Genomic DNA, 25,127 nt, shown 5'->3' with positions numbered 1-25,127 from the left:
ACATTACCCATGATGCTGTACAGAAAATTACACCAATCAGAGTCAAAAAAAGCAACACGCATCAAAAGATCTCTTTAGCTCCGCCCACTCCCATGACTGCAAATGGCATAATCGAGTCGATCTCTTTTCGCTCTCAAAATACTTAAATGTTTGTATATTTATGCATATTTTGCAATAAACTTAAAATATATTGTTTATATATATACATATATAATCTGCATTTGTAAATGAGTAGTTTTATGTTTCTCCATCATTTTTAATTCAATTAATTAAAAATGTTTGCAATGCTTGCTGGGATTGTAGTTCTTTCCCTCACTAAAATCGTTAAGTACCTATTGTATTTTTTGTCTGATTTTTGAATACTTTTTGCTTTACTTTTTTAAAATCTCTATGGGAAAAATGAATGGAAAAAATACTTCCAAAACCAGCGCCGAGAAATGTTAGAAAATGTCTTGTTTAAATTCTTATTAGGTTAGTACACAAAAACCTCCCTGCAACATTTTGGGATTTGTTTCTAAAAATAAAACCTAAAAATAACTATTAAAGAATGTTGTGTATAAGTTCTTATTGTCACGATCACCAGATGGAGTGTGCTTTATAGCCACCAGGGGGCACTCTACCCCAGACTATTGCCACTTAATCAAGGACTACATTTCCCATAATCCATTGCACATGCCTGATTACACTCAGCTGTTGCTCATTAGTTCTGCCGATATAAGCCTGGTTTTCTCAGTCAGTCATTGCGAAGTCTTGTATGCGTCAGCACTGCATTTCTAAGAGCTCATTGGTTTCGACCCTGTTTGCCTTTCTCTTGTGGATTACCGTGTTTCCCTGTGTTCCTGAGCCCTGTCATCATTTGGACTGTTTACCCTGTGCTTATGACCTTTTGACTGTTTTTGGGTTACGTCTTTGGATTACCCTTCAATAAACTACTTTGGATCCTCAACCTCAGCGTCTCCGAGCAGTTCAGCTCACAAAAATTCCTAGAATGTTAGAAATTGGTTCCCAAAGAAATAACCAAACAGGATCCATACACTTAAAGACCCCCAGTGGTGAAAATCAAGTTTTTAATGTTGTTTATATGTCTATGTGGTGTTTTTAATATGCTTTAAAACAAACCATGTGCAAAATCATAAGTCAACACCATTGCTGAGTATTTTCTCCTTCGCGGTTTGAAATCGCCAGTGTTTCTGACGTCACAAACTACCTTGTAAGCCTGTTGATATGAAAAATCGTGTAGATTTAGCAATTTAGCGGGTGTATGATGTATATATTACATTATTCATTGTTATGATGAACTATATGCCTTTCTCCACTGATGTTCTAAATTGTTCAAAGCGTTTGTAGGGATACTAATTGTTAGAAGGCAGCTGACTCTGACTCTGAGATGGCGAATGGGAACATGGTTTGCGTAACATTAGCAACACATTATTAGATGTTTGATAATGTAGTCAAGCAAAAGGCTAATCATATTAATTACCGTCCTATGTCCGACGTTGTAAAGAGCGATACCATTGTTCAGCGTTTACTACAGTAAGTTGACCGAGTGTATATTAAATGAGGCAAGGGTGTAGAGTTACATTCAAGCTATTTAAAGGCATGAAGACATTTTTTTCACATGAAAAACATGTTTAAATATGTCATTTTGGTGTTTTAAGGGATAAAATTATTGACTACAGGTGGACTTTAAGGAGTATTCACACTAAGGATGATAATTATAAAGATAACGATAAAGATATAGCTCTAAATGAAAAGGAATAGCGTTCACACACCAAAACTATAACAATAACATCACAGAGAAACAATATAGTTGAAATCATTTTCAGAACGATGAACCATAAAAACTTTGACAGCCAATCAGAATCAATCCTGCTTTAAAGAGACAAAACTGCAGAGAGCACTTAAAATAAACAGAACGATATCATGAGTTTGTGTCGATGCTTGGTGTGAACCTTTAGTGGTTAAAGGTGCTGTAGAACGTCTTTTTAAAAGATGTAATATAAGTCTAAGGTGTCCCCTGAATGTGTCTGTGAAGTTTCAGCTCAAAATACCCCATAGATTTTTTTTAATTCATTTTTTTAATTGCCTATTTTGGGGCATCATTAAATATGCGCCGATTCAGGCTGCGGCCCCTTTAAATCTCGTGCTCCCCCTCCCCCGGAGCTCGCGCTTGCCTTAACCAGCATAAACAAAGTTCACACAGCTAATATAACCCTCAAAATGGATCTTTACAAAGTGTTCGTCATGCAGCATGTCTAATTGCTTAAGTATGGTATTTATTTGGATGTTTACATTTGATTCTGAATGAGTTTGATAGTGCTCCGTGGCTAAAGCTAACATTACACACTGTTGGAGAGATTTATAAAGAATGAAGTTGTGTTTATGAATTATACAGACTGCAAGTGTTTAAAAAATGAAAATAACGACAGTCTTGTTTCTGTGAAATAAACAGTAATAAACAGTAATAAACAATGGTAACTTTAACCACATTTAACAGTACATTTAGAAAGGCAATTTACAAATTTCACTAAAAATATCATGTAATCATGGATCATGTCAGTTATTATTGCTCCATCTGCCATTTTTCACTATTGTTCTTGCTTGCTTACCTAGTCTGATGATTCAGCTGTGCACAGATCCAGACGTTAATACTGGCTGCCCTTGTGTAATGCCTTGAACATGAGCTAGCATATGCAAATATTGGGGGCGTACATATTAATGATCCGACTGTTACGTAACAGTCGGTGTTATGTTGAGATTCGCCTGTTCTTCGGAGGTCTTTTAAACAAATGAGATTTATTTAAGAAGGAGGAAACAATGGAGTTTGAGACTCACTGTATGTCATTTCCATGCACTGAACTCTTGTTATTCAACTATGCCGAGGTAAATTCAATATTTAATTCTAGGGCACCTTTAAAGAAACGTTCTGTGTTTGCAGGGAGGTTCTAGGTTTCAACCCAACTGTTCAAAATGCTCCTGGAAAAAGTAATAATATGCTAAACAACATATTTAAGTAGATTTCTTTTGATTTAAAACATCAAAAGCTTAAGCGTTGCATCACAGAAACCTTCAGTCTGGAGAAATGCCATGCAGCTTTTGTCTAGCGCAGACACAAATGCAGTTACAGTAGTCTCGGCGTCTCTGGTAATCGCATTTCATGTGTACACAAATCGGATCACTCTATCATCCAGACACATGTACCAGCCCAGACGTCAAATTATGTGCTGTTAAAAATGCCGCTCTCACACCAAACACACAATAAGGGCTGTTTTTTCTTCACATTGCAACCTGCTCTTGGCTAAACCTGGAAGAATCCAATCACCATCAGCCCTTTTGCATTATTTGCTTCACTTTATTGTCATAACCTTTTCAAAAGTTTTCTGAAACATAAACATGTCCTACTTTAATCTAATCTAATCTAAGCGAAGGCCTGGAGCATCAACAACAAAATAACAGATCAATTATTCATTCAGCAGCCTGGTGAACGTATGGTCCGTCCCTCAAGTTACAGAGCGATACTAGTTGCAGCTTTATTGTGGCCCAAGTTTTGTGTGTGTCAGCGTTCCCACTTTCAGGGATTTCAGCAGGACAAATGTGCTGCAACAGCTCAGGGAGATAATACATGCCAGCAAGTCACCCTTAGAGCTTTTTGGCTACTTCTGTTATGTTTCCATGCCCTGCGGCTCATCTTTAATGGGTTATAGCATGTCATTTAGAGACGACTGCAGTGCTGAGTGAGCATTGAGTGTTAGTTCTCCTGCCCATCGAGTGCTCAGATAGATTTTGTGTCTTCTCAGGTTAATAATTGACTTACAGTTGAGAAAGCCATGATGGTGGTGTTGTCTTCCTGGCCTCAAACAGCTGGTGCTGCTGGGAGAGCCAGATGGCTCCGAGGAGAGCTGTCAGAACAGGACACGGGACAGGCAGATTAAATGAGTTTCTGTCCTCCATAGCTGCCTTAGAAGTAATTGCTTACTGAGTAGTTACAGATCTGTATAATATAGTTTCAGACATTTGAAAACTTTTGTCACCATGGATGTAATGATCAAGGAGGCACTGTTTTAAGCACTATTCTAAATGTTTTTTTGTTTTTTTCCCATAAGAAATGTACTAAAAAAGTAAACGATGACAGAATTTTCATTTTTGGGTGAACCATCGCTTTAATACTTATTTAAAACTGGCAATTTCTAAGCTGCTTCATGAAGCTTTGAAACCTTTGCGAATTTTTTGTTTCGAATCAGTGGTCCAGTGTGGTGAGAAATCGAGTCCCCCCAGGAATCGCGTCTCCTTTAGGACCCTGAGTGATCCCATCGGTTCAACAGACACAATGGGTAGTACTTTTAACGCCTGATTATAATTCCCGCAAAATCATGTTATGATTTATATAGTTTAAAATGCGTTATAATGACCATTAATCCAAACGATTGAAGGTCAAAATTACAGTTTCACTGCAGCTTCAAAGAGCTCTACATGATCCCAGACGAGAAATATCTAGGTCTTATCTAGAGAAACCATTGCTTATTTTCTAAAAAAAAATGTTTTAACCATAAATGCTCATCTTGAACTAGCTCTCTTCTTCTTCTCTATTAGAATTCCGGCAGTGTAGACACTGCTAAGTGTATTACTGCCCTCCTCAGGTCAAAGTTTGGACTAAATTGTCATATACAATATGCTAGTGCAAGTATAACAATTAGTTCAAACTTTGACCTGTGGCTAAATATAATGTTATTTGGGGTCGCTTCAACCCGCAGACATAAAAACAACCCGCGGCAACAGTGTTAAAGGTGCCCTAGAATTAAAAATTGAATTTATCTTGGCATAGTTGAATAACAAGAGTTCAGTACATGGAAATGACATACAGTGAGTCTCAAACACCATTGTTTCCTCCTTCTTATATAAATATCATTTGTTTAAAAGACCTCTGAAGAACAGGCGAATTTCAACATCACACTGACTGTTACGTAACAGTCAGGATCATTAATATGTACGCCCCAATATTTGCATATGCCAGCTCATGTTCAAGGCATTAGACAAGGGCAGCCAGTATTAACGTCTGGATCTGTGCACAGCTGAATCATCAGACTAGGTAAGCAAGCAAGGACAATAGCGAAAAATGGCAGATGGAGCAATAATAACTGACATGATCCATGATATCATGATATTTTTAGTGATATTTGTAAATTGTCTTTCTAAATGTTTCGTTAGCATGTTGCTAATGTACTGTTAAATGTGGTTAAAGTTACCATCGTTTCTTACTGTATTCACGTTATTTTCATTATTAAACACTTGCGGTCTGTATAATTCATAAACACAACTTCATTCTTTATAAATCTCTCCAACAGTGTGTAATGTTAGCTTTAGCCACGGAGCACTATCAAACTCATTCAGAATCAAATGTAAACATCCAAATAAACACCATACTTACGCGATTAGACATGCTGCATGATGAACACTTTGTAAAGATCCATTTTGAGGGTTATATTAGCTGTGTGAACTTTGTTTACGCAATGATAGAGTCGAGAGCTCGGGAGGGGGTGGAGAGTGCGCAATTTAAAGGGGCCGCAGCCCTGAAATCGGTGCATTTCTAATGATGCCCCAAAATAGGCAGTTAAAAAAATTGATTAAAAAAAATCTATGGGGTATTTTGAGCTGAAACTTCACAGACACATTCAGGGGACACCTTAGACTTATATTACGTCTTGTAAAAAAAACGTTCGACGGCACCTTTAAAATAGCCCAATTCTGTGGGAAATCTGCGGAAATTACAAAATAAAAGACATGAAACTATAAAAGTCAACCACAACCAGAAATGTGACAAAAACCCATTTATCTCATGGTATTATTACATGGCTGTTGTGGCCTAAAGGTTTGATTGTATAAATTCTATGCTGAATCAAATAAAATTATTTATTTCTAAAGCAACTTTTTTAAAAGTCTATTTGATGCTTTTCTCATTTACCACAATAATGACTTCAAATGATCTTTTTGGGGTAATTTCTCAGCCAAACTTGATGTGCAGTTAATTTGCAATTAATTAAACAGCAAATCATGTAATTAATTAGATTAAAAAATTTTAATAGCTAACAATAACAATTAGGGCTGTCAAGCTATTCAAATTTGTGCACGTAATCTGAAACAGACAAACTTTGTCTTACCTGTCACAATGAATATAAATGATCAAAGAGGAACTATTTTCAGTTCTCTTCCTGCAGTTCTGATGGTTTTTCTACTATAAGAAATTTATATAAAATGAAATAATAATAAAGAATCTTTGTCATTTTGAAAGCATAATAATCAATAATTCACTGTGATATAACCATTGGTTAAGGTCCAGCACTTCTGTGCTTGCTTTATATAGATTTTTGCTTCAGAATCGCAGTGGATGTCCTGTAGTCAGGTTCATTCTGCACATCTTTCCATCCAGCTCTACTCTCCTGCAGGGCTTTGTATTGGACCCAAATGGGACCAGAAAGCTATTTAAAGCTCAGTGTGTGGCACAGTTCTCCTTACATGGGAATGAGCCCCACTTCTCCTAATGGAAAGGTGTGAAACCTGCCATGTATGTTCAATGGATGTATTTAAATGGAAAACATGTTTTGCCAATGCTTCCAGTTGATCATTATTTATTGCATCAAAAAAGTAATTCTTTCATAATGGCCTCCAGGCATCGTTCTTGTGATATCCTGCAGTGTTAATCAATAAATCCACATTCGCATTTCAGGCAGTTTGTTTTTTAGTTTGTTTCTTAAAGGGATGGTTCACTCATAAAGAAAAATGTTTTATTTTGTGTTGTAGAGCTCCCAGAGAACTGGACGGACACCAAGGAGACTCTCCTGGAAGGGATGGTGTTCAATGTGAAGTATCTGGGCATGACTCTGGTTGGCCAACCTAAAGGAGAAGACATGGCAGCGGCTGCCATCAGGAGGATTGTGACCACGGTCAGTCAGCAGAGTGAAAGCGGGAATAGTGAGGAATGAAAAAAAAAAAAGTTGAGAAAAAAAAAAAACTTGTGTTGTTGTGTTGTTCAAAAATGATTGCCATAGGAAATGAATAGGAAATAGGCAAAAATATGAAAATACAGATAATTTTTTGTTTGTACAATCTACACATCAGCCACGATGCAGCAAAAAAGCACACACCCAAACACACACTAACTTCCACGCACAACACACTATTACACACACACAAATGAACTGGTGTTGCTGTAACAATATGGCAAATTTCAGCCAGAAGACTCAAATAAGAGGTTGAAATCAGGTTTATTAAGCTCTGATAAACCTTTTCTGTTCATTTTTGGTGAATTTTGATTGTATGTGTAACAAAATGTCTTTCTCTTTGTTCAGGCTTGACTAGTAAAATTAATGTAAAAACTGACACTTCAAATCAACATTTTAAACAAAAAAATCTAAACCTTGACAAACTTAATAAAACGTAAGTATTTATGTCTAAAATAAGTAATAAAAACAATTATAGAATTTATAAGCCTTTTTATATAGAGCTATACTAGTGGTTACACCGCGACATTACAGATGTTTTTCTTTTTTTTTACTCCCACCAGATGGTGCTAATCTGCCCTCAAAAATTGAATTTCAAAAAACTGCCTTCAAAAAGGCATTAGGCCCTATCATACATCCAGTGCAATGCAACACCAGGCAAGTGTTTTTTGCTAGTTTTAACCCGACAGTTATCATTTTCATGTCCTGCGCCACATTGTTTAAATAGCAAATGCACTCGCCCCCATCTGTTCGGCCATGGGCGTGCTGGTCTGAAAACAAGGTGTGTTCAGGTGCATTGTTGGCGTGTAGCTATTTTGAGGAAACTGAAAACGACTGCGCCACTGACCAACTGAAACCTGCTCTAAAGTCAATGGCGCAGTATTTTTTTTGTTATTTAAAGGTTGTGTTAGTAATATGCACCTATAGGCGGGTACACAAAGCTCGTACACTCTGCTTTTTACACACACAGGGACGTGCAGCAGCACACAAACATGCCAAATATTAAAAATAAAAGGATTACAATGTAAAAAATTATTATTGTGTGCATAAAGATAAAAATGCTTTGGTGGAATCCAGCTTTAAGCTTGTGCACGAGCAGATCTGTTTATCTGTTTGCAAATTCCACCATGTAAATAGCAAATCCGCCATGGCGTGAGCGCAACTGGCTTTTAAAGGGAATGGGAGATGAGACTCTGATTGGTTTATTGCATGTTACGCCCAAAACACACCCATGACTCATTAAGAGAATAGGTACAACCCTTTTGGACCATGCACCTGGCGCGCCGACCATTTTTCCAGTCGTTAAACTAGCAAAAGTGGATTCGGACATGCCCAAAGTGCACCTGCACCGTGTGCTTAGATCGTTAAAATAGGGCCCACTGTCTCTAATTTAACATGAAATACAGCTTTAATTGAAAAGTAATAAAAAAAAAAAAAAAAAAAAAAATTTTGTATTATTTTCACTGCAGAAAAAACTTGATCATAATTATTGCATAAATATTAATTATTACCATGAAATTCTCTCAAAATACAAAATAAAAAGAAAAAAATTATTGTACACACATTGATTTTACTGAAAATACAAAAAAAAGTTATGTTTCAGGTGTTCAGTCACTTTTGACCACAAACAGCACAAGTGTTCACAGAGGGTTAAACAGAACAAGACAGAAACCAAAAGCTTTTTGATCAGTAGTTTTAGGACCTCACAAAGACGTGATAAAATGTTGAACAGAACAAAAGAGTCTTTCAGGACACTCTGTTTCCTATTTAAATGCACAGTATAATTCCTTGTTCTTCACAAAGCCAATGAAAAAGAGATTTTCTTCATTTATCAGCACACTCGAATCAGAATGACAACTTCCTCTCCGAACTGACTGTCAGACTGTGAGATGAGTTTCATTGGTGCTTTAATTCAGTGTTTACTGTCTCCTGGGAAGGGAGAAAGACCCTCCAGATATGCTTTGCCTGATTTCCTTTGTCCTTGACGAGTCCCTCTCTCTCCTCTTCTGCATTTCAACCATAATTTCCCCTCGTCCTCGTCCGTGTTGGCCTCTTTTCTTCCTGCCAGCACAGTGTGTTCATATGCTGGGATCACAGTTACATCACTTAAACAAGGCAGAAGATGAATTTGATCTATTACGCGTCATCTCTTTTCAGCTCTTGTACCTGTGGAGTTTAATAACCCACACAGGTTTCTCTGACCTTTTCTGGTTATTGTTTATGGTCAGTGAGTTATGAGTGACATTTCAAAGCTGGCTATGACAAAGATGTTTGTCTGAGGTTCACACAAATTGTTTATCCTTGTCAACCACACGCAGGCTCGGGCCAGCGCAAAGAAGTTTCGGAAAGTGACCCTCACTGTCTCCCCCAAGGGAATCATCATCTCAGACACAGAGACCAATGACCTCGTCGAGGACGTTTCCATTTACAGGTAAAACCAAAATCACTCAACCTGTGATCTTTTATATGATAATTAAAAAATCACAGTGTGCTGCAAATTAAAAGATATCCTTAATATACTTAAAAATCAAAAAAGGAAAAAAAATGAGCTACACTACTGTTCAAAAGTTTGTTTTGTATTTTTTTTGCATTTATTTGATCAAAAATACAGTAAAACAGTAATATTGTGAAATATTAATACAATTTAAAATGGCTGTTTTCTATGGAAGTTTATTTCTGCCACTAATTAAAAAATAAAGAAGGTAATTGCGACTTTTTATCTCACAATTCTGGCTTCTTTTCTCAGTTATGTCAGAAATGCAAGTTATAAACTCGCAATTCTGACCTTATAATTCACAATTGCGAGTTTATATAACACAATTCTGAGAAAAAAGTCAGAATTGTGAGATAAAAAGTCGCAATTATACCTTTATGTTTTATTCAGTGGCGGAAACAAGCTTCCATAGTTTTCTATGTGAATATATAGTAAAGTGTAATTTATTCCTGTGATCAAAGCTGAATTTTCAGCATCGTTACTCCAGTCTTCAGTGTCACATGATCCTTCAGAAATCATTCTGATATGATGATTTGATGCTCAAGAAACATTTATGATTTTTATCAATGTTCTGCTTAATGCTTTTGTGGAAATTTACCATTTTCAGGATTTTTTTATGAATAGAAAGTTCAAAAGCACAGCATTTATTTGAAATATACATTTTTCTAACAATGTCTTTATTATCACTTTTGATCAATTTAATTGCTAAATAAAAATATTTAAAAAATCTTGCTGACCCCAAACTTTTGAACAGTGTACTTCTACCTGATCCATCCCTTGAACATGATTTACTGTATAATTTATTTATTTTTTAAAAAATCTGTATACATTTTATAACATATATATTATTTTTTTGCATTACATTTATGACATATTAAATAATATTTTTGTCAAACCCAGCGGATTGAACCACATGACAAAGAATATATCTTTGTTCTGTATGTTCTCAGGATTTTTAAAGGCACTGAGTCAATTATTGCATTAAGCATCTCTGCTTCACTCCCTCCAGATCAGCTGTTTAAAGATTTTTAGTCGGTCAAGGTCTGCCGTGAGAGCACTGACCAGTGAATCATTAACATCTGAGTGTGTCAAACAAATATTGATGCAAGAGGTGATCTGCTTGGATGGTATTCATAAATGTGAGATTGTGGTTGATCTTGACTGTGTCAGAGGGAGGTGATTTATTCAGTGGGCATGAGGGGGTTTAGAGTTCAGAGAGGAGGGCCCTGATCCCCTTATCAGCGACACCAGAGACACAGTCACGGGAATCATGGGAATCTCTAATCCTCTCCCGTATCATACAGTACATAAACCACACACTCTCTGTCTCTCTTTTACAATGCAAAAATGATCCTTGTTTTCCAGTAAAAGTGGCCTAAATTTATTTATTTGAGACACAAAATTGCATATATGTTCATTATTTAACCCTCTGGTGCTCTTCGGTCATGTTTGAAAAATTTAACGTTTTGTTTTAGAATTTTTTACTTAATCGTAATGGTACGAAACTTGGTAAAGGTTTTGGCACTTGCTGAGTGAACACACACACACACACACACACACACACACACACACACACACACACACACACAAATCATGGACATGATTCTAAAAGTTTAAATGGTCCTGAAAAAACATTGTGTTCCTCATGGTCAAAAAAGAGCGCATTGGAAATGAATGGGAGACTGATTTTATCTAGTGGAAATGCTTGGTACTGCGGCCAAACAAAACCTTACTGAAAGCTCATTTTTTGAGCTATCAAGCTAAAATTTGGAACATTTTTTGATTTTTTTGAACATCTTTTTTGATTTATGGCTTTGGTTTTTCTTGCAGTTTTAGAGTAAAATGTGTTTTTCACAATATATAATTCATATACAAATTGAAAATAGTATTTTTGTGCATTTTTCATAACAATACATGTAAATGTAAATGAGACAAAAAGTCTGTGCTCCAAAGCATTCAAAATCAACAGTTTGAGTTGGAAATTATGCTCAACTAGTAAATAAATGGATTATATCTAAAGTGTAAATATAATTTAGTACCATAAAATCCCTTAAAAATACAAAATACTAAATAAAAAACATTATCGAACTAAAATATAGTACATTCATTTCATTGAAATAAAGAAAACAATAAATTAGGTCATTTTTGACTGACACGTGAAGAGCACCAGAGGGTAAAAAAAAATATATTTATTTATTTTTTTTACATTTAAATTATTTTAATTTTTATTGAATCATATTTTTATTATTATTAAAATGTATTATTATTTTAAGCATTATTTATTTACGTTTACACTTATAACAGGATAAAATATTGGAATTAAAAAAATGGAATTAAAAAAATAAACTTAATTAAAGATACTGTACACTCTCTCTAGTCTTTAATATAAATTAATGTAAAATTAAAAAGGTAATTAAAGCAAAATACATTTATTTGATAAGCTAAATTGCATAGATATTACTTTTAAAGCTTATTTTTTATTATTTCTTTTTTAGTTTCTGCTTCTTCTAGCACTATTTATTGAGGTTTACACTTAGAACACTGGAAAAGAAATTCCAGAGGAGTAAGAAAAATAAATCGAATTCAAGATTCTAAAATATTCTCTCTAGTCTTAATATCAGTGAATGTAAAATTAAAATGGTAATTAAAGCTAAATAAATTGATCTGAGAAGCAAAATTGCATATTACTTGAATAATTTAAATAATCTGTGTCTTGTTCTCTAAACACTATTTATTGAGGTTTACACAGAAATATATTTTTCATAGGGGTTAGAAATATAAACCTTGTGAGTTTTAACATAAATGTATCTTGAGGATAAGGATTTATTTATAAGGATATTTTTATTGGTAATGAAGACCAAAACACTAATTAATTTTTTTTTAGCAGCAGAGCATCAGGTCTGACACAAACACTCTGTCCTTGTACCTGGAAGTGCTCCATCCCTGTCTCTGTCCTGCCGCTCTCTTCAGAGAGGCTCCGTGGGCTTCTGGCTCTTCAGTGCGATGACATATGGATTCCTGTGTAAGACAGAGGAATTCTGGGAGCTCACGCCGAGGACAAACTGCTCTCCACTGCACAGAGTTTCTGCTTATTTTTTGTGTCTGTATATTAGCCTGATCCAGGTAGAGCCAGAGAAAACACCCTGGAGCGACGGCTCTCATACAGCAGAATGTAATCAGTGTAGACTTTGATCACACACACTCCGTTTGACTTTCAAAGGAGGCTGGAGAATAAACACAAGTACCAGGGGACCATGAAATCAGAGTTCAGTCGGAATGCTATAATAAATGCGATTTCAACCGGGACCCCGAGGGGGTCTTGGACAACCATTTGGAGGGTGCAGAACAGAATCATGGGTATTCTCTGCCTTTTCACTGACAGTGAAATAAATGAGAGCATCTTGAATCAAGTGGTGGGGGTTTGAAAAGAAGGAAACATATTAGTGCTGCTGATGATGATATGAATACTTTTCCTCATCTTTATTCACTCCTTTGATTCCCATCCCCCTCTCCACAGCTGAATATACAAATAATGAAGAAAAAAACACAGCCATTCTATTTTTAGTGAAAAACAGGAGATGATGTTGTTTGTCTTTGCTCAGCAGGAGCTGTCAGCTTTATTACATCAGAAATTGTAAAGGTTTGAAGGCTTTTGTTTCATTTCCGTCAATGCTCGCTGCAATTTAGGGTCTTTATGTGCCTTTTTATCCAAATACACACATCACGTTCACTACTGCCAGCTTGTCTCTTGAAAAGAAAACATCTATATTTGTGTGCAAGACTTTATTTTCCCAAGCCACAAATCTTGCACAGTGATTTGTGTAATGAGATTCACTACGGTCCCGCATTAACTGTATGGGGGTTCATGAAAAGATTAAACCCACTTTGGCTTTTTTCCCATTCTGGGAATATCATATTCCACTGTAATGTGTTCGGAGAGAGGGGGGTCAGTAGGGCATCACTGAGGGAGCGACCCGTGCCTCTGCCATGGCTATAATAAGAAAGGGCTTGTTGTTTTTCCGTATTCAAGGACTTTTTTCATACATTTAATTTTATGTATCTACATATATTTATTTTATATTATGTTTTATATATTTATAATATTATAAATTATATAAGCAATATCAGACCAGTAACATTAGCAGTGCGATATCGCTCTCTATATCAGTACTGCTGTGATTCGGCTGTTGTTTAACGTCACTTTAACACTAGTAACGAATTGAGTTGCTTCATTGAAGCTTATTGTATTGTGTAGAGTATTATGAGATAGAGATCGACTTAAAGTGAGCGTATTACCTGATATTCTTCAGGTCAATCTTATATTCATAATCACAAAATCAGTTTGAATGTCCTTCTGAGGAAAAGCGATATCTTCTGTCCTTTTAACATTTAAGGGGATTTCCTATGACAGCGCTAGTCAATGCATGTCAGTTGCATCTTGTAAGATGTTGTTTAAAATAAAAACAACATCTTTGTTTCAGTCCCTTTCAAAATAAAAGTCTTTGCTACTGACTCCTTCATAAAGACGGTCTTTGCCGCCATCTAATGGTGTATTAATGTAACTTTCGCTGAAGTTAAAATCACAATCACTAACGGACCCTTTCTCAATACCAAATACGGCATATTATTTATATAAAATATTATTTATTGAACAATAATATTTAAATGAACAACAATAGCCATTATAACAGTATAGAAAGTTAGTACAGGATTTAAGTTCGATGTAAATTTAAAGTTATGAAACTTAAAGGCACAATATATGAGATTTTTGGATTAAAATATCCAAAAACCACCAGAACAGTGTTATATATTTTGTTGACTTGTGTACTTACATTATCCCAGATGTTTCCAAGAATGTTTAAATTCAGCAATTTTAACCAGGATATGGAGCATGTCCGTGCGTCTCCTATTAATGACATCATACCTGCGTTACCCTCGATTTCCAGTTTTATTTTGTAGAAACCATGGAAACACCAAAGATGCTTTAATATATTATGTTTTATTAGACAGGTGAGCAACTTTTTGCCCATTTAATATACACAAAACTAATTATACCTCATGTTTAAACACTATCTACATAAGAGCCAGAGGCAAATTCCTGAAGGACTGGCCAACATGAAGCTGTTCTCTGTGGGTACACGAGCACTGAACGGTCGCTGATGTCCTGGATCTTGCATCTCCAACATTTTTCAAATAGGTGCTACATGTTTACATATGTTGCATATTTGAGTAACTACATTATCACCTAAAAAACCTCATAAAACTACATTCTGTGACACAATAACAGTAGTATCTGTAAAAATATGGTGGGTTTGCTCATCCGACATGACACTCGGAGTGAGAATGCAGACAGCGGAGTGATTCAAACGGTGAAACGGTTCCTGTGGTGATACTGGGAGAATATCGCATGGCTGGAAAGACCTCTCAGCCAATCAGATTCGAGAATCAGAATGAACTATATTTATATATATTCGCCTTACATTGCTCTCTACTCTGTTTAATGAAATCAGCAGCATTTGGAAAATTTGGAAGCTCTTATGCTAGTCAGGGCCACAAGGTCATGTTTGTTACCCTTGAGTTGTTTATTTGAAGGCCCCTGTTTTCTTCTATTTACAATGTACGTGACCTGACTGAGGTCTCTATATGTTTTTGTTGAAGTTTAACAAGCGTGTGTCTCCTTGCCTGAAGGCTCCAAAAGCAGACAGCTTTCATGTTAAGGCCAAACTCACCTGGATGTGCATTGGCACTTTATTGTATCTCTGCTTTTCACTTAACCTGGATTCAGTTTCTTTGTGTTTTGTTTTCCCATTCAAAGACCTTTCTGTTATCAGATCCTACTGTACTGTATGAGGACACACTGACAATAAAACTAAATAAAATTGCCCTAATAATTAAAAACTTAATATTAAGCACCTTACATTTTAGACACAAGATTTCCATTTACTTTGTCATGTCCTATAGTATTCAAAATTAGAATTAGTGTGTCCCAAATCATAGTATGTTAAAAATGAGTATTCCAAAGATACCCGGATGGTCTACTTTTTCCAGTTAGAGTCCGAAGTGCAGATCCGTGCACATTCTAACAGCTAATATTGCCCACAACCCACTGCGCATTGGACGAATATTCGATTAGAACAACAAACATGAATAAAAAGTGTTAAAAAACTACAAACATGGCAGATGTGTGAGACCCATTTTATATAAAGGTGTTTGAGTGATTTAATAATCAGTATCTAACCTGACGAAAATATATTTATTCTATATTATCCACATTATATTTCATCTGCAACAGCATTGTGAACTTGTATTACGATGCGTTTGGTAATTTACTTTTAAATACATCATTATGCAAACATGAGGAGAGTCTCCACATAAAAGTCCCATGACTGGCAGATCACCATGCGACTATATTTCTCTCAGAAACTGTAGGAAATTGACTTGAATGTGGAGGATTTTAACTGTGACAAGATGATTGACAAGTACTCTTCTGCAACACACTCAAAAGTTTGTGCTTTTTCTTCACAAAAACAGTACATACTACTTTTAGGGTATAGTAAGTAAGGCAAATTGGGATGCAGCGTTTGTTGTTTCCTCCACAAAAAAAAGAAAAGAAAACAGATGAAAATGTGAAGAAAGTCATTCAACAGCAAAATCAAATGTTGCCAAATTGTGCATCTTCCAGCGACACACAGGAGTGCTGTTACGTTTCAAAATAAATCAGTGATTTTGACTGAATCGGTTGAGTGAATGATTCAGTGACTCACAGATAAATGGAGTGATACAAACACAGCTGCTCTCTTATAATGTCGCTCAGCCAATCAAATTTGAGGACCGAAACTACCCCTTCTATAAAACATAAATAAGTGTTTATTTTGTAATGCATTCAATTTCATACATTTCCATGGAGTTACAGTACTTTCAGATTTTCCTATTTGATTTCCACGAAAGAAAACGGTTCATCATATCAGTATAGCTGAGGCTGCTTAAGATCAAATGTCCTCCTCCTCTAATTCTGTTCAAAAGGAGCTACAAACAAGCTAAATTCAGGCCATTTCCAGTTTCCTTCCCTCTCAGCTTCACACTCTTCAATAATGAAGTCGTGCAATGCACCACAGACTAGAATAAATGATAATTCACCACACCCCCCATGTTCAGAGAGAGAAAGAGGAGGGAGAAAGGGAATAGAGAGTCTTGGGCATTTCTATTTAGGTCGTGCATCAGAAGTAGTGCACTAACAACTGTAGATGAAGTGAGATCAGCGCTCTGTCTTGACTAATGTACCTCATTATTTCACAAAAGCTCTTTTGATTCAGTGCTCTAAATTCCAGTTCTTTTCCTAAAATGACATTTATAGTCCACATTCTACTACATTTCTGATGGTTCATATTATATGTTATTGTAATGAAAATCTCATTGGCTGTGAAATCTACATTGTTGTTGGTCCCTGGCTCTCTTTACAAAATAATAATAATAATAAAGATTGACAGGATGAAAAAATGAAAATAAAAAGACCCCAAAAATATGTTCTTTAAAGGGGACCTATAATGCCCCTTTCACAAGATGTAATATAAGTCTCTGGAGTCTCCAGAATGTGTCTGTGAAGTTTCAGCTCAAAATACCCCACAGATCATTTATTATTGCTTGTCAAATTTGCCCCTATTTGGGTTTGAGCAAAAACATGCCGTTTTTGTGTGTGTCCCTTTAAATGCAAATGAGCTGCTGCTCCCGCCCCCTTTCCAGAAGAGGGCGGAGCTTTAACAGCTCAACAACAACAAAGCTGGAGAATCTCACGCAGCCAAAATGAGGATTGTCAGTAACGGTGTTCAGCCTTACATTGTTCAAACCGGAGTCGACACTGATGGAGAGACTCAGGAAGAAGTTACAACTTTTAGACGTTTCTGAATGGTTAGTGGATAAATTTATGTAGTTGCTGTGGAGTTGATTCAACGTCATGTTCATCTTTTGTGTTGAATTGACCCTCGTTTGTGAAGCAGTCCGGTGTAAAGTGACGGCATGTCAACAACTCTCTACTACAACAACTCTTCCTCTTCTCTAAAGCAGCCCAACATGGCCCCGCCCCCTACATTTTAGGGTTAGTGATGTCACCAACCCAGGAAGAAGCTCATTGTAGTCCCTACCAGCTGTTTGTTGTAGTCCTTAAACAGTGATTTCTGTAAAAGAAAATATCTCCCTTTGCATTGAACTTTGAGCGTCAAAACTTTGCAGATGTTGTTTATGATCAAACAGCAACATTACACACTAACTAAAGTTAAAAAAGTGAAATCATAATCAACCACCCCTTTAAACAACTACAGACTTCACCATCTCACTTCTGTTTTGGCTCTGAATAGGTTTTCCAAGAGTTTAACCACTATGAATCTGAGAGATTACAAACCATGTTAAGTTTTAAAAGTACAAATCTGGGTTGGTTTGCAGACTTTAAATGGCGAAGGCAATTATTTCTGCAGTTAAAAGTTAGAAATGACTCAATAATTTTTTTCTGTCACTGAATTTCAATCAGCTTGTTGCATTGTCTCTGTAAAACAAAGCTGATGATTTTCACACACTTCCATTGATGTTATTGAAAGATGAAAATTTAGTCATAACCAAGTCCCTGCCTGTACATTATTCATTCCTGGAAATGTTATTTAAGCATAAGAGTCTTTACGAACATATGTGGTCTTTTATTTCTCACCTCTGCAGAATATCTTACTGCACAACAGACAAAACTCAGGATAAGGTCTTCGCCTACGTCTCCCAAAGCCAGTTCAATGAAACTCTGGAGTGCCATGCCTTCCTGTGCCAAAAAAAGAAAATAGTAAGTGTCTTCAGATGCACATAATGAACATGTATGGATGTACAGTAACAGATGGCATGATGCACACTGTTTGTTAAAACTTTTCCATTTTGATAGTATTGCAATCCTTCATCACCATGTTGTTTCCATATGAATTAATTAACTGGTTATTGGTGTGTAAGCCTCAGCCTTTCCTCCTGATCCGTATCTATAGCTGGTATCTAGCGCCATCTAGTGACTGTTCAAACTCTTGTCTGATGTTGTGCGGTCACGTGTCCTCCACAGGCTCAGGCTGTGACTCTGACAGTTGCTCAAGCTTTTAAAGTAGCTCTGGATATGTGGGAGATCGCACAGGAAGGTGAGGTTTTGTGCCACGTTTGTTTATTTAGGCTATATATGGCACATATACACACAGATATTCCTACGTCTTGATTTTTCCATTGCAGACAAAAGCAAGAAAGTTCACACGTGCTACTCCTGTTCAGACCCTGAATCTCAGCCTGAATCTGAACCGAACAGTGTTTCAGGTACATTTATTGGTTTAAACACAATGGTTTGCTTTATGTCTTGTTAAATTCATGGGAGTACTCTTCATTTTCCTTCTTCACTCAGAGGAGGAGAAGACTCGGGCTCTGATGGAGCACAAACTGAGGAAGCCCTTCTTCCCTTCCTTCCTTTCACCATCTCCACGCAGCAGCACCAGGAGACGGCCAATCAAACACGACTCCTGGGTATGATGTCATTCAACTTTTCATCACACACTACCATTCAAAAGTTTTTTAGGATTTTTAAATAAAGAAGTCTCTCAACATTTGAAATGAATTTTCAGCATCATTACTCCAGTCTTCAGTGTCACATGATCATTCAGAAATCATTCTAATATGATGATTTGCTGCTCAAAAAAAATTTCTGGTTATTATCAATGTTGAAAACAGCTGAGTTTTTTTCTGGAAACCGCAATGCTTTTTTTTTTTTCAGGATTATTTGACAAATAGAAAGTTCAAAATAACAGTATTTATTAGAAATCAAAATTTTTGATTAATTGTCACTTTTGATAAATTTAATGCATACTTGCTCGATAAAAGTATTAATTTCTTTTGATAAATAAATACATTTCTGAGCCCAGACTTTTGATTGACAGGCAATCTAACCAATCATAACGCAGAATCCGGCATTTTGTCCAACAAAGCAGTATAGGTAGCTATTCCCTGTCCAAATACCCACACTTGCGGTCTTTGCACTTGACCACTTGTCTACTTACATGACATATTTCCTGTATTTGGCCCTAGTGTTCAAGTAGGCATGCCGATTGCAAGTGTGTGTAGAACTTTTGATTACCTGATGGGACACACTTAAAGTGTCACAAAAAATTTGAGTGTTTTTTTTTTTTTTAATTACTGTTTTTAATACATTTTAAAATACACTTCTAAATGTCTGTTCAGTGGTCGCTATGTAACTAACAGAAGACACAATATTAAAATTGTGGTGCTTCTAATTTCAGTGATAAAAAGCAGTTGCAAATGATGTGCAAAATACATCTTTGCACCAATAAAATGTGCAACACTTTGTTTTACTACCAAATTATATGTAATATCTAATTAATTTAACTTTGAATTTAATGTTTTCATTGACATCTCGCGATTTCGGGGCACATGAGTTCCCAAACCTAATGCATGATGGGATACGCTTAACCTCGAATACCACTCTGAAGTGGTATTCGACATAGTGTGGGTTTACTGTGCATTAAGGGCACTGCACTTAGGACATAGGACAGTCTTGCGCACTTATTTACTCACGTGCACGAGCTCTTAAGTGGCCAAGATCGCAAGTGTGGGTATATGGACAAGGCATGTGGCCCTGTCCCAAATGGCACACTTCATAGCACTTTCGGTCTTGTGTACTTACAATGGCTGTCATGTGTGCATGTCCGTTAAGTCCACGAGACAATTAAACACTCCTGAACCAGCTAATCAAGGTCTTACTAGGCATACTAGAAACTTCACTTGACATTTGATATTCAACAGTGCTTTGATCTGCCTGCATTGACACTATTCTTTAAGAGAAATTATGTACCAGTTTGCCATTGCCATCATTGTAAAGCTGCTTTGACACAATCTACATTGTAAAAAGCGCTATATAAATAAAGGTGACTTGACTTGACTTCTAGACAGGTATGTTGAGGCAAATTGCAGCTAAACTCTTCAGGACAGTGGCCCTCCAGGACCAGGATTGGACACCCCTGCTGCAGGGTGTCCCATTTGTCAATTTTAGGCGTCAGAAGGGTGCTTGCGAGTGCCCCCTTTGCGGTTGATATGCGCCCTCTGATGCGCACTTTTGTCAAGCACACACTGGTGCGAGCTCCACAGCATCTTCCCGACAGTCAAAGCGGCATTACATCACGAAAGTGCGGACTCGTAAGACCGCGAGTGTTTAGGGTGCCATTTGGGACAAAGCCTTGGTAGATTAATTGAACTTGAAAAATGGTGTGTACTGACTCTTTCTGTGGTTGAAACAACATTCCTTCTGATGTTCATTCTTGTTTATTTGATGCTATAAATGAACTAGTAGTAAGAGTTGATCAATTCACAAGCTGCTTGAGCTGAGGCGCTACAGCAATCTGTCACGACACATTAAAGAGCCACAAAACGCTTTTTATTGTTTAAATGTATTTAAAAAGTACTAAATTTGAGACTTTTTTTCATATCAAAAGTAACTTGCTCTGTCTTGTCTGTCTTGTTTGTCAGTGTCCTCTTTGATTTGTCCACATGATGTGTGGCGTGAGAGCAGCTTTGTCGGACGTAGCAACAGTAACTAAAGGGGGCGGGTCTTTGTGAACGGTCAATTGTGTCGGTTATTGCAGCAAATGAACTGAATCTCTGTGTTCAGAGGGTTAGTTCATTCAGAGCATAACTAATTTCACACATAAATATCCCTTCAGAGAAGGACAGTAGTGCTTTTCCGGCAGTTTATATTGAACCGTTTCCATATTATGTGATTAAATATGGCTGAAATGCCAGGCAATCCTTTCTGGTAACCTAAATCTAGTTTGTCTTTTGGCCCACCTGATCATCTGAATCCTCATTTTCATTAATTTTCTGAAAGAGTGCCACTATTATGCACTATTATAGTATCGGCTCCAAAATGAAGGTCAGTTGTTTTGTTACCAAACAAGCCACGCCAAAATAGGTCATTACTGTTGCCACCGGCTGATTGCCAGTCAGCACGGCCTGTCCTGTTGATGAAGCACACAGTCACCACTAAGTGGCATTCTCTGCTTTAATACTGTATTTATTGATTAAAAATATGACCACTAGGCGGAGAGCTGCCCATACTGGATCCGTTAAGCTCTCTGTCTGCACACCGTGTTCAGCCGTGCCTTTGATAATTACTTTTTTCAGCGGTGATTGAATTTCGTTCAGCGTTCAGGCAGGTTCTGAAACACAATTAGAGTCCTCAGTCCGCCGGTCTCATGATGACTGTCACAGAAGATGCAGCAGATTAAATTTTTAGAGATTGCTGGTGCTGGTGTTGTTCAAGATACTCTCTGGTTCTGCAGGTGTGATACAGATGTGATCTGTGATGTGTTTGCTTATCCTGTGGTCTCTTATTTTCAGGATGCGGAAGATGGCCTCGATGATGCGTTTTCAAGGTACGTTTGTGTTCCCTTCTGCTCACTTTTAATCACACACAGTTACAGAAAACTGTCTGTGAAATCAGAGATTGTTCCTCCAGGAGAGTGTTTATTGGAGATATAGTGCTTTTTGATCATAAAATACTCTCACATACATATACACAAAAAGAAAAGAACTGACTGTGGTTTAAAAAAAGAAAAGAAAACATCACTACAGATTTACGTGTTTTGATTAATAGTAAAATTCCATCAAATTAAGTTGAGTAATCCTTACTTATTATTCATATTATGAATTAAGAATTTTAAATGAGTAAAAAAACTTCAGCTTAATAATTTAAAAATTTAAGTTTAGGATTTATACAAAATGTTGTATAAATCATAAACTTAAATTTAAACATTTTCTTTTTTCTTTTTTTATTTATGAATACATTTTACATATTCATACAATTTACAATTCATAATATGGATAATAATAAGGATTATTAAATTCAATTTGATGGAATTTTACTATTAATTTAAACGTATAAATCTTTAAAAAAACAAAAACTAAATATTTTTTTGGAGTATACCGGTCAAAATTTTGGTGTCTGTAAGATTATTTTAATGTTTTTGGAAAAAGTTTATTACAACTTATAAAAACTGTAATATTGTAAAATATTTTTAAAATTTAAAATAACTGTTATATATTTGAAAATGTTTTAAAAATTAATTTATTCCTGTGATCAAAGCTGAATTTTCAGCATCATTACTCCAGTCTTCAGAGTCACATGATCCTTCAGAAATCATTCTGATATTCTGATTTGATGCTCTGATTATTATCAATGTTGAAACTGTGATTCTTTGACAAATAGAATGTTAAAAAGAACAGTATTTATTTAAAAAAGGAATCTTTTGTAACATTATAAATGCCTTTACTGTCAATTTTGACCAATTTATTTCATCATTGATGAATAAAAGTTTCTTGATAAATCTTACTCTCCCCAAACATTGGACGGTGTATATGTATACGTTTATGCTAAGAGCTCAGCAAATATCTGAATGCAGAAATTAAAAAAGAGATCATTTCCTCTCGAGATACAGTGAATTCAGTCAAGCTTTCTTTGTTTCTTATCTTTGTTGATTTTCTGCCTTGAAATCAAAATGTGATTTTTGTAGCATTTGGTGCATGTGTGTTCGCTTCGAGGCCGTCTGTATGCAGATGTGGAGCTACTTGTAAAATATTTAGCCTCATATAATCAGCTAATGTGTTCACGCTCCCTCAGGTGTGACATTATGTCTCATAAAGCGGAGATGGAGCGAGATTCGGCTCACAGCAGGAGCGCTGAAACACATTAGCCATCGCAGCTCTGGTTCAGATTAATGGACATGGTGAATCATTTTATTCTGAGTGTCTCTCCACACACGGTTATTAATATCAATTCAAACAGAGCCCTGGAGATGAATGCAATGATAGTTTGGAGTTATTCACGTTTAGCTCGTCTCCATGAACAGCAGCAGATTTTATAACAACTTCATTCAAGCATTTCTGTGCACATATACACACTCACCGGCCACTTCATCAGGTGCACCCTGCTAGTACCGGTTCTGACCCACTTTTACCTTCAGAACTGCCTTAATTCATCATGGTATTGATTCAACAAGGTGCTGGAAACATTCCTCAGATGTTCTTCCATATCATCACACAGCTGCTGCAGATTTTGCCTGCTGAAGCAGCTTAAAAGGTGTACCTAATAAAGTGGCTGAAGAGTGTGTGTATTTATAGCCTATATAAAGATTTGTAAGAGATGAACTATCTGTCTCTGTTTGTATGGGTTTGTGTAAACATGTCGAATCAATTACATGTTACAAGTCTTTATATGATTACTTACCACATTTTCAGCCACCATGAAGTTGTAGCTGGTTGTGATGCCAATGCATTACTATGACTTCATTGCTGGCATACAGCAGGTCAGGAGCAGCACTCTCGTCTTGGCAGTGGAATCCATTATTATAAGTAATGTAATGGGCCAAAAAGGACCAGGATTCAGATGAGGCGAATCAAATCGTCAGCTCTTTCCTTTCACTGAGCGAGCGTGTAGAAAAAACACAATAAAAACCGTAATAATAGATCTCCACTTGCTGACAAAGGCTGGTAAAGTTTGAACAGTGGGATGCTGGGAGGATGTGATGGTTTAATCATAGTTCACTGTCAGTGTGTGTCATGTTCTCTCTCACCTGCCATGCAGCAATATGGAGGTGGAGGAGATGGACGCAGGTAAGTGAGGTGAGAGAAACCGCGAGATGACATGCTTCGACCATCAACCATCACTAAACCTCAGTGAGAAACTAATATCATTACACTTCAGACTCCTTCATGGTCACCGCCATTTCACTTCAACACAATGAGTCTCACTATTACACTATTCGTATTTATACGCACATTTGAATTTCTCATGAAAACTTTCTGCTTAATTCACAACACGCACATTCATTTGTTCTTAACCTCATAAATATTCTAAATGAGCAACCGCATAGTCATTTACATAAAACACGCCCACACCATGTCCATATAAGGGCATTCCGCACACCCTTTTCTTTTGCCACTCTAAGCAAACATGACGCTCTCGTGAGCACGCACAGCAAGATCCGAGGAAAATGCCAAGAGTGGCATCCTCGAAACAAGTTCAGACACAATAAACACCTTTATACAGATATTACAGACCTCTGATTAGCTGTACATACACAGATCTGCATGTTTAGCAGAGCTACCTTGCAGTTTGAGCTATGATGCACATTTTCTTACACTTTTACTGATAGGCTATATTTCATCATATATAGGCCTATTTAACCCTTGTGCGTTCTTTGTGGTTTTCAAAAGAGACCCCGGCAACAAAATGCAATTTTGTAACAATATAATATATTTTTTAAAAACCAATGTAATTTTATTCTGTTTATTAATGTTTTTACTCAACATTTGTGCAGTTTTTGGAGGATTTGTGATATCTTTTAAATTTATATAAATAAATTTTTTAAATAGGTTTTTATGCAAAAGCAGCTTTTTATGTAAAATTCACTTTATAAAAGGCCCAGATTTCTAAGTTTCATTCATGTGGATAACATGGATAATTTGACATGGTTTAGTGTAAGATTTTTGCCCATCTTTTGGAAAATGCAGTTATAAAAGTAAAAAAACTATCATTTTTACCAGTAGATGGCTGCAGAGCTCCACTA

General features: G+C 36.3%; 1 protein-coding gene across 3 annotated transcripts in view; it reads left to right on the top strand.

Moving 5' to 3' along the window:
• Nucleotides 1-25,127, top strand: part of si:dkey-71h2.2 (low density lipoprotein receptor adapter protein 1) — a 50,498-nt gene that overhangs the window by 20,662 nt on the left and 4,709 nt on the right. The window contains exons 2-9 of one of the 3 annotated variants that reach the window (XM_048208370.1): nt 6,796-6,938; nt 9,314-9,426; nt 18,193-18,307; nt 18,572-18,644; nt 18,733-18,813; nt 18,899-19,017; nt 21,901-21,935; nt 24,143-24,171. In XM_048208370.1, the coding sequence (XP_048064327.1) occupies nt 6,796-6,938; nt 9,314-9,426; nt 18,193-18,307; nt 18,572-18,644; nt 18,733-18,813; nt 18,899-19,017; nt 21,901-21,935; nt 24,143-24,171 (708 nt within the window). Of the gene's footprint in view, nt 1-6,795; nt 6,939-9,313; nt 9,427-18,192; nt 18,308-18,571; nt 18,645-18,732; nt 18,814-18,898; nt 19,018-21,900; nt 21,936-24,142; nt 24,181-25,127 lie in introns of all 3 variants that reach the window. The other 2 variants (XM_048208372.1, XM_048208369.1) reach the window with 2 other exon arrangements.

The sequence above is a fragment of the Megalobrama amblycephala genome, linkage group LG11 (assembly GCF_018812025.1).
Source record: "Megalobrama amblycephala isolate DHTTF-2021 linkage group LG11, ASM1881202v1, whole genome shotgun sequence".
Taxonomy (NCBI): Eukaryota; Metazoa; Chordata; class Actinopteri; order Cypriniformes; family Xenocyprididae; genus Megalobrama; species Megalobrama amblycephala.
The sequence above is the reverse complement of the archived record's forward strand: the minus strand, read 5'-3'. Positions and strand labels throughout refer to the sequence as shown.